The sequence below is a fragment of the Euprymna scolopes genome, chromosome 39 (genome assembly GCF_053919585.1).
Source record: "Euprymna scolopes isolate OS-2025 chromosome 39, ASM5391958v1, whole genome shotgun sequence".
NCBI classification, from domain to species: Eukaryota; Metazoa; Mollusca; class Cephalopoda; order Sepiida; family Sepiolidae; genus Euprymna; species Euprymna scolopes.
The window spans coordinates 80,522,312-80,535,850 of NC_136520.1; the positions used below are offsets into that span (position 1 = coordinate 80,522,312).

The window sequence follows — 13,539 nt, forward strand, 5'->3', positions numbered from 1 at the left end:
AAAATGTTTTTAGATGAGATAAGTCATTGGTACCGTCGGTTTCAGACCCAACTTTGATGATGAGTATTGGCTGACGAGAGCTTCATATGGGTATCTAAAACGGTCCTAATTATTGGGTTTGAAACTGACGGTACCAATGATTTGTCTCATCTAAAAACTTTCTTGTAAAAAAAAAAAAAAAAAAAAAAAAAAATTTTTAAATAATATATATATATATATATATATATATATATATATATATAAAAAGGTAACTTCTTACTTGGTTTCTACCTTAACATTTTCTTTTAAAATGACAACTTATATAGATTTTCGGGTATGCTGTAAACAAATATTGCATTTAAATTTTCTCCAAATAACTAATTTTCAGGATAGTAAGTAATGTAATTCCTTGTGTTATGAGTGGTGGCCATTGTTGTGTTCATATTGCTTAATATCCGGAAAACTACTTATTTGCAGAAAATTTAAATGTGATATTTGTTTTCAGCATGACTGAAAACCTATAAAGTCATCATTTTAAAGGAAAATATTAGGTGGAAACCAAATAAAAATTTAGCAGATATAATGTTCATGATTGTATTTAATGAGAAGTACACAATTTCTACATGTTGCAACATATTGATTACTATTTGTGTTTTTATTTAATTGTTGTCTTGTATTTTTTGTACTTTCTTTTTTATTCACTTATAATGAAGACCAAGTTTTCTGAGACAGTCATCTTGCAAACAAATATCGCCCGTATCCTGTAATCAAGAATAACGTACCAATGACTCCAACCAACCATTTTAAATCTTTCAATATCTAAAGTTAAATTTAATTCCTCAAAAATAAAACAAAAAATTTTAAATAAAAATACTCATTGGAAGAGGAGATGAAGGGCATTATTTTCCTTAATAGCCGTCAACTCCTCTTTGCCATATTTCTTTGGAAATTGATCACCTTTGATTCTACAAATTTCTCGCTACATTCTTCTTCCCCTCCCCCATTAAAGTGTGAAAACAAGACGTGGACCAGAGTTGTAGCACCCAAAGGAAAATTGAGGTTTGTTTTTTTTTTGTTTGCTTTTTTGATATCGGACAGATTGACATAACAGCATCAGAAGGTGCAGAATGAGCTGCGGTAGAGTCAGGCAGTCTTAACCGGTTGGGAATTAACCTTGCTTGATTGCTGGACTCAGATCAGCAAAATAGCTGTGTTGCATGCCTTCTTCAGAGCACAACCTCTGTGACGGGTTACATACCAACAGTCGCTATAGATAAACAGAAAAAAAAAATTTGTTAACATTTACACCACTGAAATGCTATATGAATAAAATGGGCCATATATATATATGCTCTACGGAATTAGGAATAGGACATATGTAAATTTAAATAATAGAGAATCTGCCATTTCATGCAAGAAATTCTTTAAAAAATAAATTTAAAAAAAAAATAAAGACATTATAATGACCAAAATTTTTGAGTCTTTCAATTATATTAGAAAACTTCTTGATCGAACAAAAAAGGTATTGAAGAAAATAGCATCCAAAAGATTACAACCGGAAGTGATACATAGGAAAGACAAATTCATTGAATGATATGAGTATATTATGGATGTAATCAATACTAAATTATATAAGCTACTTGCTGAGGATATAAAAATAAACCTCGAAATGCCAGTTTAATCTTGTGTGAAAAAGGATTTGATGATATAAATTTACTTAAAATATTTAATAATCCAATAATCACTACCAAATGGACTAAAAATAAAGGAACAACATCCAATAGTTACATATTAACTAGAGACAAAATAAGGCTTTCAATTATAAACAAAAAAAACAAGTGAAGCATGCATGGTCCCCCGTGAGTGCAGTGAATGAGACATAAAAAAAATGACTAAGTTCAGTATTTGTCCTTCTCCCACATTTAACCCCAAAATCTCCAGGGGATGTCAAATCCTGGTGAAAATGAACAAACGGTGCAGTTTTAGGCCTGAACATATGTAAATTTGCATTATGCAAAAAAGGAATTGACTAAGTCCATCATTTGCCTCCCCCTATTTAACCCCAAAAGTCCCTAGGCCTTAACATTTTTTTTTTTTTTTTTTTACACAGTGGTCATCACTTATCAAGGCCCGGAAGCCACTCAGTGATAAGGGTTATTGCAAGTACATTACGTTGGTGTGGAGATTTGATGAAGTGTTTACTTAAGGGGGCGGTTCATTAGGAATTTGTTAACGTTGGACTTGAAGACATCCAAGTTGTAGTCAGGTGGGAAGCAGGCAGACAGAACAGAGTTCCACAGTCGTGCAGTTCTAAGAAAGAAGCTTTGTTCATGGAATCCACGTTTTGATTTAGGCACAGATAAAGAGTGGGGGAAATTTTTCACAGTGGATTCAGCTAGACGGGTGTTTTTCGTGAAAGATTGGCTAGGGGGGACCAGAGATTGGAGTTTTCTACAGTTGGTTCTATATTCCACGAATGGCCATAATTTCCAGTTGATTTTGGTTGTGTACTTGTAATCTTTCCTTTTTTCCACTCATTACTTCCAATAATTTTATATTCCACTATTTTCCCTTTACTCGGCCGTATAGTATTATCTTTCAGTTTCTCCCTATTACCATTGGAATTTTCGTCATGTTCCAAGACTTCATTCGTCTCATTTAAGGGAACTGTATTTTCTTTATTCCTTGGCCTTCCAAGGTCCTTGTTTATCTTCATCAAGTGACATGAATGCATCCTGTAAAATGCTCCTCCATGTCGGATCAATACACATTGACCCTCTTTACTCAAAACTTTGGCAGAGCCACACCATCCTTTATAGTTTTGTCTTCTATAGTAAACGTTTTCCTCAGTCACAAATCGGGGATCCACATACATCTTATATTAAATCGCAGTGCTCTCCGAATTTTTTCACTTGATTCAGCATTCATGAATCTTTTTCTTGCAGAAAATAAGGCATTTAAATTGATTCTAACCATATCACTGGTTGTTGAAGCGTCTAATGCAGATAACTGGTCTATCAAAACCCGACAGCATATTTATTAAATTTATTATTGGGTTATGTTCAGAATCATTCTGAACAGCATTTTTAGCACTAACAGTCCAAGCCAAAGCTATTTATGGTTCACATTTCTCATCTTCCAATGTTTTCTCCAGTGCTTCAGCCAATATTAAATTGTGATGTTTCACAGTGACATTACTGAATGAACTTTCAGCGGCTGTAGAGCAGGTTTGATTATTCAGTTTTTCATTCATCTCTCCGCAATCATCGTTATTGAAGTCATCTCTCCGCAATCATCGTTATTGAAGTCATCTCTCCGCAATCATCGTTATTGAAGTCATCTCTCCGCAATCATCGTTATTGAAGTCATCTCTCCGCAATCATCGTTATTGAAGTCATCTCTCTGCAATCATCGTTATTGAAGTCATCTCTCCGCAATCATCGTTATTGAAGTCATCTCTCCGCAATCATCGTTATTGAAGTCATCTCTCCGCAATCATCGTTATTGAAGTCATCTCTCCGCAATCATCGTTATTGAAGTCATCTCTCCGCAATCATCGTTATTAAATTCATCTCTCCACAATCATCGTTATTGAAGTCATCTCTCTACAATCATCGTTATTAAATTCTCAAGAAGCATTGGATTTGTTTTGTTTCCTCAATAAAATTTTTGTTGTTCCTTTTCTGTTTTGTTTGATTGAAATTTAGTTTCAATTTCTTCCTTACTAGTGGGAACTGCTTTGCATTCCCATGCAGAAATATCTAAAAAATTATCCTTCATTCATAAGTTAAACCTCCACATGTTTTCCTCAGTAATTTTTTTGTTTTCTTCGCATACATTTGATGCATTTAAAACAAAAAATGCTTGGATTCCTTCTGGCAAAGAAATTCCATATTTACTTAATTTCTGGCACAAGAATTCATAACGCACCAAAAAGTCATTTATGCTTCTTCCAGCAGCTCTTTTGGAAGAGTAAAATTCCTTGAATGACATGTATGCCATTGTGTTTTCGTCCCTTAAATATATCTTATCCAATTTGTCTAATTATTTTTAATCCGTCACTTCAGCCGGTTAATTAAAAAATAAATAAATAAATAAATAAAAAAGTCTTTTGTGACGCTGATATTAAAGCTAAAAGTCTTTTCAAATCAGTTTGCACTCTGGAGACGAATGCGTGTTCGAGATAAGTGTATTTTAATTTTGATGTTTAATTTCTAATATTAATAACTACATTCTATTTCAGTATTTAATTTATATTTTTATCTCCTGATTGTTTTATTTAATGATAGCGTTTTCTCGTCATAAATGTTTATTATATCTACCATGTTGATTGCATGAACAGATTAGGAAATTGTATTCATTGTTAATTCGTGAGAGGTGAATCTATCACCATACGTTCCCTTTAAAAAACACGCCAGTTTGACTTTTATTAAGTACAATACTTAATAGATTTTTTTTTTTTTTTTAAAGGAGAGTAGAGAACGTTTTGTGGAAGCATTGTCGGCAGCTCCCGTTACTTTTTTTTTTTTTTTTTTTTTTTTTTTTTTTACAAAGGCATCACCACATTATCAAGGCCCAGAGGCCACTCAAGGATAAGGGTTAAAGAGTGTACAGTAGAAGTTGGTCAATATAGTAATCATTAGTAATGAAAATTTGGTAAATTTAATAACTTATATGGAACGGCTCATCAAGAACTTATTTACCTTAGACTTGAACACAACCATATTGTAGTCAGCCGGAAAGCAGGAAAACGGAAGACAATTCCACAGGCGTGCAGTTCTAAGAAAGAAGCTTTGTTCATGGAATCTATGTTTAGGTTTAGGCACAGATAAAGAGTGGGGGAAATTATTGATAGTGTTTACAGCTAGACGAGTGTTTCTTGTGAAAGTTTGGCGAGGGGGGACCATAGATTGAAGCTCAGTTGAACACTTTCCATGAAAATAACGATACATCAGAGACAAACTCGCAACATCTCTTCTGTGAGATAGAGGTTGTAAGGAGGAGAAAAGGACATCTCCTACGAGGCTACGAAGTCTATTTTGAACTCTATCAAGGCAGGACAAGTCCTTTCTAGCAGCTCCTGCCCAGATGTGGCAACAGTATTCCATCCTTGGACGTACCTGGCTCTTATATAGATAGAGAATAGCATCAGCAGTGAGATATCTACTGGATCGATAGAAAGATCCCACCATTTTTCCAGCGGCCTTGGCAACAGATTTGATATACGTGTTCCATTTAAGATCAGGAGTAATGGTCAAGCCCAGAACTTGTCAAAACTTGAGGCCTCCTGAAGACGACAGCCATTCATTTCAATTGATGACAAATGTGGATTAAAATGTTGATGATGTAAAGAGAGAAGCTTGGTTTTAGATGCATTAAAAGTAACCAGCCACTCCTTTCCCCATTGTACTACGTGCTCAAGATCAGAGGAGAGAGAATTGGAGAGTACTTGCTCGTTTACTGTCTTAGATGTGGTACCATAAATGGTAGTGTCGTCAGCATAAATGTCTACAAATGATGTAAGGATATGATTTGGAAGATCATTAATGTAGATCAGGAAAAGAGTTGGGCCCAGGATGGATCCCTGAGGGACACCGGCATTAATACTGTGAGCTTCTGATTTTTGCCCCTCAACTACTACTCTTATGAACCTATCAGAAAGAAATGATTTAATAATTGAGAAGACTTTTCCAGCTATACCATAGCTAACGATCTTATGTAAACCTTTATGCCATACCCTATCAAAGGCTTTAGATATGTCAAGAGCAATTGCCCTAGAAAGATTGCCACCGTCGAGAGATTTGCTAATCCTATGCGATATAACTGTAAGGACATCTGCTGTAGATCTAGCAGAACGGAAACCATATTGAGTGTCACTAAGAAGGTTATTTTTGTTGAGATGTTTGATTACTTCTGTATTTAACACAGATTCTAGCAACTTACTCATGACGCACAGGAGACTTATTGGCCTGTACTGAGAGGGGGATGAGCGATCACCTGAATTCTTAAATACAGGGCATACTGATGAGATTTTCCAGGGAGATGGGAAACTATTCTCCTTAAGACAACGTTTAAACAGTTTTGTAAGTATGGGCGCTAGTTCAGGTTGAAGTTTTTTGAGTACTATAATTGGAATACAATCAGGGCCAGTTGCTTTACTGGAATCAAGGTTTTTGATTAGCTTGGCAACATCACGTACAGATATACGTATATCACATAGCGTGTTTTCTGATACAGGAGGAAATATTGGGGGTTGGCGGTCTTGGTCGCAAAGGGTAGAATTAGCTGCAAAGTTCTTGACAAAGAGTTTGGCTTTGTCTGATGCTGACGAGATTACCTCAGGTCCATTGATAATAGTTGGGATGGAGCACACGCTTCTGTTCAGGATTCTGTTTGCTATTTGCCAAAACTGGTGGGAACCAAGCCGCTGCTCAGCTACTTTGGACTTAACAGATTGAGCATACAACTCTCTTGCGTTCCTTATTACTTTCTTACAATGGTTGCTGGCAGTCCTGAAAACGGCTTTAGTTTCCATACATCTATTACGTTTGAAGCAGTCGAAAAAGTGATTTCTGTGCGCAATGGCAGCAGCACATTCTGGAGAGAACCATGGCTGGCTGTTAGGTTTTTGCTGAAACTTTTTAGAGGGTATGAAATGGTCAATACCTACAATTAACCATTCAGTTAGGTCTAATACTATAGAGGACACATCCTTTTTAAACATGGAATGCAGAGGTAGATCAGATATAAATGTACGGAAGCTATCCCAGTCAGCCTTAGTGTATCGATATACTGTACGATGAAGTGGTACGTCTGGGGACTTATTACATTTCATTTTTATCTTAATTGATACAACAGAGTGGTCGGAAGATCCAAGAGGCGACAGAACAGAAACTGAACATAGTTCAGGGCAAGTTGTGAGAAAAAGGTCTAGTAGGCTCGCATACTGGCCGTCATTATCAGGCACACGGGTAGGTTCCTGAACAATCTGAGTGAGGTCATAGGCAATGGAGAAATCATGACAGAACCTACCCTCATCATCGGTCTTGTTTGAGTGGGTCAACCATTCGACGTTGTGAACATTGAAGTCTCCACATACGTGAATGTTAGCTGAAGGATAAGTAGAAAGGACTTGGTCAATTTTCTCAGATATGCTTTGAAAGATAGTAACTCCGCTGTTGTGGGGGCGATAGAGAGTAAATTTAAATGCAGTAGTGTGAGCTAAAGCAACCCGGAAGCACATATAGGGTAAGTTAGGATCTTCCCTGGAGATGTCCCTCCCACATGGAAAGCTATCTTTAATATAGGCACATATTCCATGCCCATGGCGATCTTGGGGGGTCAGATTTAGAAGTTAAGTTAGAGTATCCTGTAATTGCAAACTCATCTAGGGAAATAGCCTGTCCAATGCCAGTTTCACTTAAAAATAAAAGGTCTGGTTTAGTCTCCTGTAATTGGGTTTCAACCTCTGGAAGGTTAGAACGTAGACCCCTGATGTTGGAGAAGGAGACATGGTTTCTCTTTATTTGTCACTCAGTCCTCATTTTTTTAATGAGTGATTTTTCTGACAAAGGGAGAAGAAAAAGCTGTATTCTAGGTTGGCAGTATTTTGCGTGAACAGTGGACAGAGATGGCGGAAATTTTCTGTTCTATGTCTATCCTTGTAGCCATGTCACTAGTAAGGGTGCTGGAGGTAAACATTTTATCTGGGCTGACGTTATCCGCCTGATAGTCAGGGACCCGAACCTTGGATTAACCACTAAGGAGGCTGTCCAATCAGCAGGCGCAAAGTACTGGGGCTGCTGTATTGCCATTTGGTGAATGGATTCTGGACCATGCAGTAGTCTCTGGTGGGGCCTCTCGATGCCATACTAATGGGTAATTGTTACGGCTTTACCTTATCATGTGCTACAAAAAAAAAAAAAAAAAAAAATTCTTTGTTACTTTTCTCTCTTTGTTTCCCCTCTCTGTCCTGCTCTAAGCAAGTCTGACCACCTAGTCCACAAACTCCAAAATTCCATCATGACAAGTTTCAATAAAAAATACACGATTAAACCCAGATCTGAAACTTCCAACGTAGACCCCCACTACCATGTCTCCTTCTCCAACATCAGGGGTCTACGTTCTAACCTTCCAGAGGTTGAAGCCCAATTACAGGAGACTAAACCAGACCTTTTATTTTTAAGCGAAACTGGAATTGGACAGACTATTTCCCTAAATGAGTTCGTAATTAAAGGATACTCTAACCTAACTTCCAAATCTGACCCCCCAAGATCGCCATGGGCATGGAATATGTGCCTATATAAAAGATGGCTTTCCATGTGGTAGGGACATCTCCAGAGAAGATCCTAACTTACCCTATATGTGCTTCCGAGTAGCACTAGCTCACACTATGGCATTTATATTTACTCTCTATCGCCCCCATAACAGTGGAGTTACTATCTTTAAAAGCATATCTGAGAAAATTGACCAAGTTCTATCAGCATATCCTTCAGCTAACATTCACATATGTGGAGACTTCAATGTTCACAATGTGGAATGGTTGACCCACTCAAACAAGACCGATGATGAGGGGAGATTCTGTCATGATTTCTCCATTGCTTATGACCTCACTCAGATTGTTCACGAACCCACCCGTGGGCCCGACAATGACGGCCAGTATGCAAGTCTCCTAGACCTTTTTCTCACAACTTGCCCTGAACTATGTTCAGTTTCCGTTCTGTCTCCTCTTGGATCTTCCGACCACTCTGTTGTATCAATTAAGATAAAAATGAAATGTAATAAGTCCTCAGACGTACCTCTCCATCGTACAGTATATCGATACACTATGGCTGACTGGGATAGTTTCCGTACATTTATATTGGATCTTCCTCTGCGTTCCATGTTTAAAAAGGATGTGTCGTCTATAGTATCAGACCTGACGGAATGGTTAATTGTAGGTATTGACAATTTCATTCCCTCGAAAAAGTTCCAGCAAAAACCTAACAGCCAGTCATGGTTTTCTCCAGAATGTGCTGCTGCCATTGCGCACAGAAATCACTTTTTCGACTGCTTCCAACGTAATAGATGTATGGAAACTAAAGCCGCTTTCAGGACTGCCAGCAACCATTGTAAGAAAGTAATAAAGAACGCAAGAGAGTTGTATGCTCAGTCCATCAAGTCCAAAGTAGCTGAGCAGCGACTTGGTTCCCACCAGTTTTGGCAAATTGCAAACAGGATCCTGAACAGAAGCATGTGCTCTATCCCAACTATCATCAATGGACCTGAGTTAATCTTGTCAACATCAGACAAAGCCAAACTCTTTGCCAAGAACTTTGCAGCCAATTCTACCCTTTGCGACCAAGGCTGCCAACCCCCAATATTTCCTCCTGTATCAGAAAACACACTATGTGATACACAAATATCTGTACGTGATGTTGCCAAGCTAATCAAAAACCTTGATTCCAGTAAAGCAACCGGCCCTGACGGTATTCCAATTATAGTACTCAAAAAACTTCAACCAGAACTAGCACCCATACTTACAAAACTGTTTAAACGTTGTCTTAAGGAGAATTGCTTCCCATCACCCTCGAAAATCTCATCAGTATGCCCTGTATTTAAGAATTCAGGTGATCGTTCATCCCCCTCTCAGTACAGGCCAATAAGTCTCCTATGCGTCATGAGTAAGTTGCTGGAATCTGTGTTAAATAGAGAAGTAATCAACCATTTCAGCAAAAATAACCTTCTTAGTGACACACAATATGGTTTCCATTCTGCTAGATCTACAGCAGATGTGCTTACAGTTATATCTCATAGGATTAGCGAATCTCTCGACAGAGGCAACCTTTCTAGGGCAATTGCTCTTGACATATCAAAGGCCTTTGATAGGGTATGGCATAAAGGTTTACTTCACAAGATCTCCAGCTATGGTATAGCTGGAAATGTCTTCTCAATTATTAAATCATTTCTCTCTGATAGGTTCATAAGAGTAGTAGTTGATGGGCAAAAATCAGAAGCTCACAGTATAAATGCTGGAGTCCCTCAGGGATCCATCCTGGGCCCAACTCTTTTCCTGATCTACATTAATGATCTTCCAAATCACATCCTTACATCATTTGTAGACATTTTTGCTGACGACACTACCATCTATGGTAGCACATCTAAGACAGTAAACGACCAAGTTCTCTCCGATTCTCTCTCCTCTGATCTTGATCACGTTGTACAATGGGGAAAGGAGTGGCTGGTTACTTTTAATGCATCTAAAACCAAGCTTCTATCTTTTTTACATCATCAACGTTCTGATCCCCATCTGGCATCAATTAAAATGAATGGCTCTCGTCTCGGGGAGGCCTCAAGTTTTGACAAGCTTCTGGGCTTGACCTTTACTCCTGATCTTAAATGGAATACGTACATCAAATCTGTTGCCAAGGTCGCTGGAAAAATGGTCGGATCCTTCTATCGATCCAGTAGATATCTCACTGCTGATGCAATTCTCTATCTATATAAGAGCCAGATATGTCCAAGGATGGAATACTGTTGCCACATATGGGCAGGAGATGCTAGAAAAGACTTGTCCTGCCTTGATAGGGTTCAAAATAGACTTTGTGGCCTGGTGGGAGATGTCATTTTCTCTTCGCTGCAACCTCTATCTCACAGAAGAGATGTTGCGAGTTTGTCTCTGCTTTATCGTTATTTTCATGGAAAGTGTTCGACTGAGCTTCAATCTATGGTCCCCCCTCGCCAAACTTTCACAAGAAACACTTGACTAGCTGAAAACATTATCAATAATTTTCCCCACTCTTTATCTGTGCCTAAACCTAAACATAGATTTCATGATCAAAGCTTCTTTCTTAGAACTGCACGCCTGTGGAATTGTCTTCCGTTTTCCTGCTTTCCAGCTGTCTATAATATGGTTGTCTTCAAGTCCAACGTGAACAAGTTTCTGATGAGCCGTTCCACTTAAGTTAACAAATTTACCGAACTTCCATTACTATCGATTACTATATTGTCCTTTTGACTACTCTACACTCTTTAACCCTTATCCTTGAGTGGCCTATCGGCCTTGATAAGTGGTGACGCCTATGTAAAAAAAAAAAAAAAAAGCTGATATCTGTGATGTCTAAGTGTCAAACACATTCTTCTATGTTTTGTGGCAATGACAAAAATACTGCTGGGCCCAGTTTTTCCTTAGGTAAATCTTCACAGATTTACCATATACTTATGTCGTTTTCACTTATGTACATTTCTTCACGCGGCAAAATAGGTGGCAGTTTCGTAAATGATGCCATCTTTCTTTCAATTGTATTTCAACATGAGTTGAACAGATAATATCTGTCACATGAAAGAATACGCTCTACTATCAATGCTAGTTCACTTGGTATTTCTCATGATGTAGGATAAACACGTGTTACTGTTGGCCAGACGCCATATTGAATATCCACTTGAGACTAGGGGCATAACTAAATATATAGAAGAAGCCCCCTCCCCCCCCCAAGTTCAATAACAGCAAATTTAACACCCCAGATATGCATTGATAATTTATTTTAACCAGATACTTATTTCTAGGTTAGTAAAACTGTTGTGCTGTGGTGTTGTCACCCCTATAGATAATAATGAAATCTTCTACTTAGTATAAGGACCGGGAGAATATGTCTCTCGGGGTTAAAACATTAATTATGCACAAGTAATATATACTTGGCTGTCAGACTGATGTATAACCATACTCTTTATTTGTTGTATTTGCGTTTCTGTTTAATATATTTTGTTTCTATTAATTACCAAGAGTATCTTTCTTTCGGATCCTTACAAGATCACAACAAAAACCTAATAATCAATCAATTTTGTTATATTTATAAGAAAAAATATCATGAATTTAAAACAAAAGTGGAATGGGGGTCATAAATAGATGGTAACATTTAATGCTAGTAAGACTAAGCTGGTCTCTTTATTAATTACAAGAAGCCTCTCCAACCACCAATATCCATGACAAATAACACCCTACCTGAGAATTCTTCAATCAAACTCCTCGGTTTAACATTCACATGAAATATGAACTGGAACAAATACAGTGATGACATTGTGAAGGCTGCTTAAAGAAGGTGGGTTCCCTGTATCGTGCTAGAAGACTACTCACACCTGAGAGTATCCTGTACCTCTACATTTTGATTTCATTTATTATTTGGATTTCAATTATTTTATTTTTATACCTTCATAAACATTATATAAATTCAAATAAAAACTTGTTTTAAAAATAAAAACAAGTATCTTTATTATTAAAAGTGCAAAACTAATTACGTTATTTTTATCTGTATAAACTGTCATTCTAGCATGTAAAACAGAAATCAAAATTATAAATATATATCATCTCACCTGAAGTAAATCTCTCCCTTTTGAATTTAACTTTGGAACAACCTGGGGCCACGTTGTGCTCACATGATAGATAGGGTATGTCTGGAAAAATAATTTTTTTAATAGTATATATAAGATAGTTAGAAATTAGGTAAGGGTTATGACTAGAATCTTTAACACAAAATAGATTAGTGATCTTAACCAAAGTGACTTTGATGAATTTACAACAAAATGGAATTAGATGAAATTGGAAATTGAAATGATAAATTGAGAGTTTTCGGGATGAAATATTCAACAGTTGATCTGAATGTTGTTTACCTTTTAGTAGGGTTTTATGCAATTTATTTAAAAGATCTGAATTTCGTTAAAAGGGTAGATTCCCAAAAAGACAAAATAATGAGAAAAAATAGCATAAATAAAACAAAAAAAAGAAAAAAAGGGGAAAAATAAATATAAAAAGACCCAAAAGAACACACGAGACAGACACAAAAGAACACACGAGACAGACACAAAAGAACACACGAGACAGACACAAAAGAACACACGAGACAGACACAAAAGAACACACGAGACAGACACAAAAGAACACACGAGACAGACACCAGAAAAACGAAGAAAGACAAAAGAAAAACGAAGAAAGACAAAAGAAAAACGAAGAAAGACAAAAAAAAAAAAAAAAGGAGAAAGACAAAAAAAAAAAAAGGAGAAAGACAAAAAAAAGAGAATATACAAGAAAAAAGGATTTTTTATTTAAAAATAAACCTACCTGATCAATTTATATGATTTTTGGAATATGATATTTTTGTTATATCACAATTACGTACATCATACAGATCTTTCTTTAGTTTTGTTTTTTTAAGGTAGAGGGAATTCTGGACAAGAACCAAAACATTTTACGCCTACAATCACAGTACATAAAGTGCAGCTTTTAGTCTAGATCCAAAATGCGTTTTTCTGCCAGTAGCAGAGAAAAAGATTGCAAGGCATAAATTGATTGCTTTCATTTCTTTTGGTTATAAAAAATAAAGCTGTGAGAGATAAAAGAAAATATTTTATCACTTACTCTGTAATCGGGGAGTTGGGTTACTCCTGGCCAAGTGTCTTCAGTCGGGGTACCAAGTAATATGAGAAAGTAAAGAAAAAATAACTCGCACAATATTTGAAAAAATAAATTAATTAATTAAATTGGTGCACTTGTGCTTTTTAGGTTTGATGGACAATTTTTTGCTATTA

At 36.7% G+C, this 13,539-nt stretch overlaps 1 protein-coding gene across 1 annotated transcript in view; it reads right to left on the reverse strand.

The window, feature by feature from the left end:
• Nucleotides 1-603: 603 nt before the first annotated feature.
• LOC145263890 (cyclin-dependent-like kinase 5) overlaps nt 604-13,539 on the reverse strand; it is a 52,039-nt gene continuing 39,103 nt past the window's right edge. Inside the window, exons 9-11 of the mRNA XM_080120970.1 lie at nt 13,370-13,430; nt 12,328-12,408; nt 604-1,246 (exon numbers count right to left, since the gene is read on the reverse strand). Coding sequence (XP_079977096.1) covers nt 1,148-1,246; nt 12,328-12,408; nt 13,370-13,430 — 241 coding nt within the window. The 3' untranslated portion in view covers nt 604-1,147. The remainder of the gene's footprint in view (nt 1,247-12,327; nt 12,409-13,369; nt 13,431-13,539) is intronic.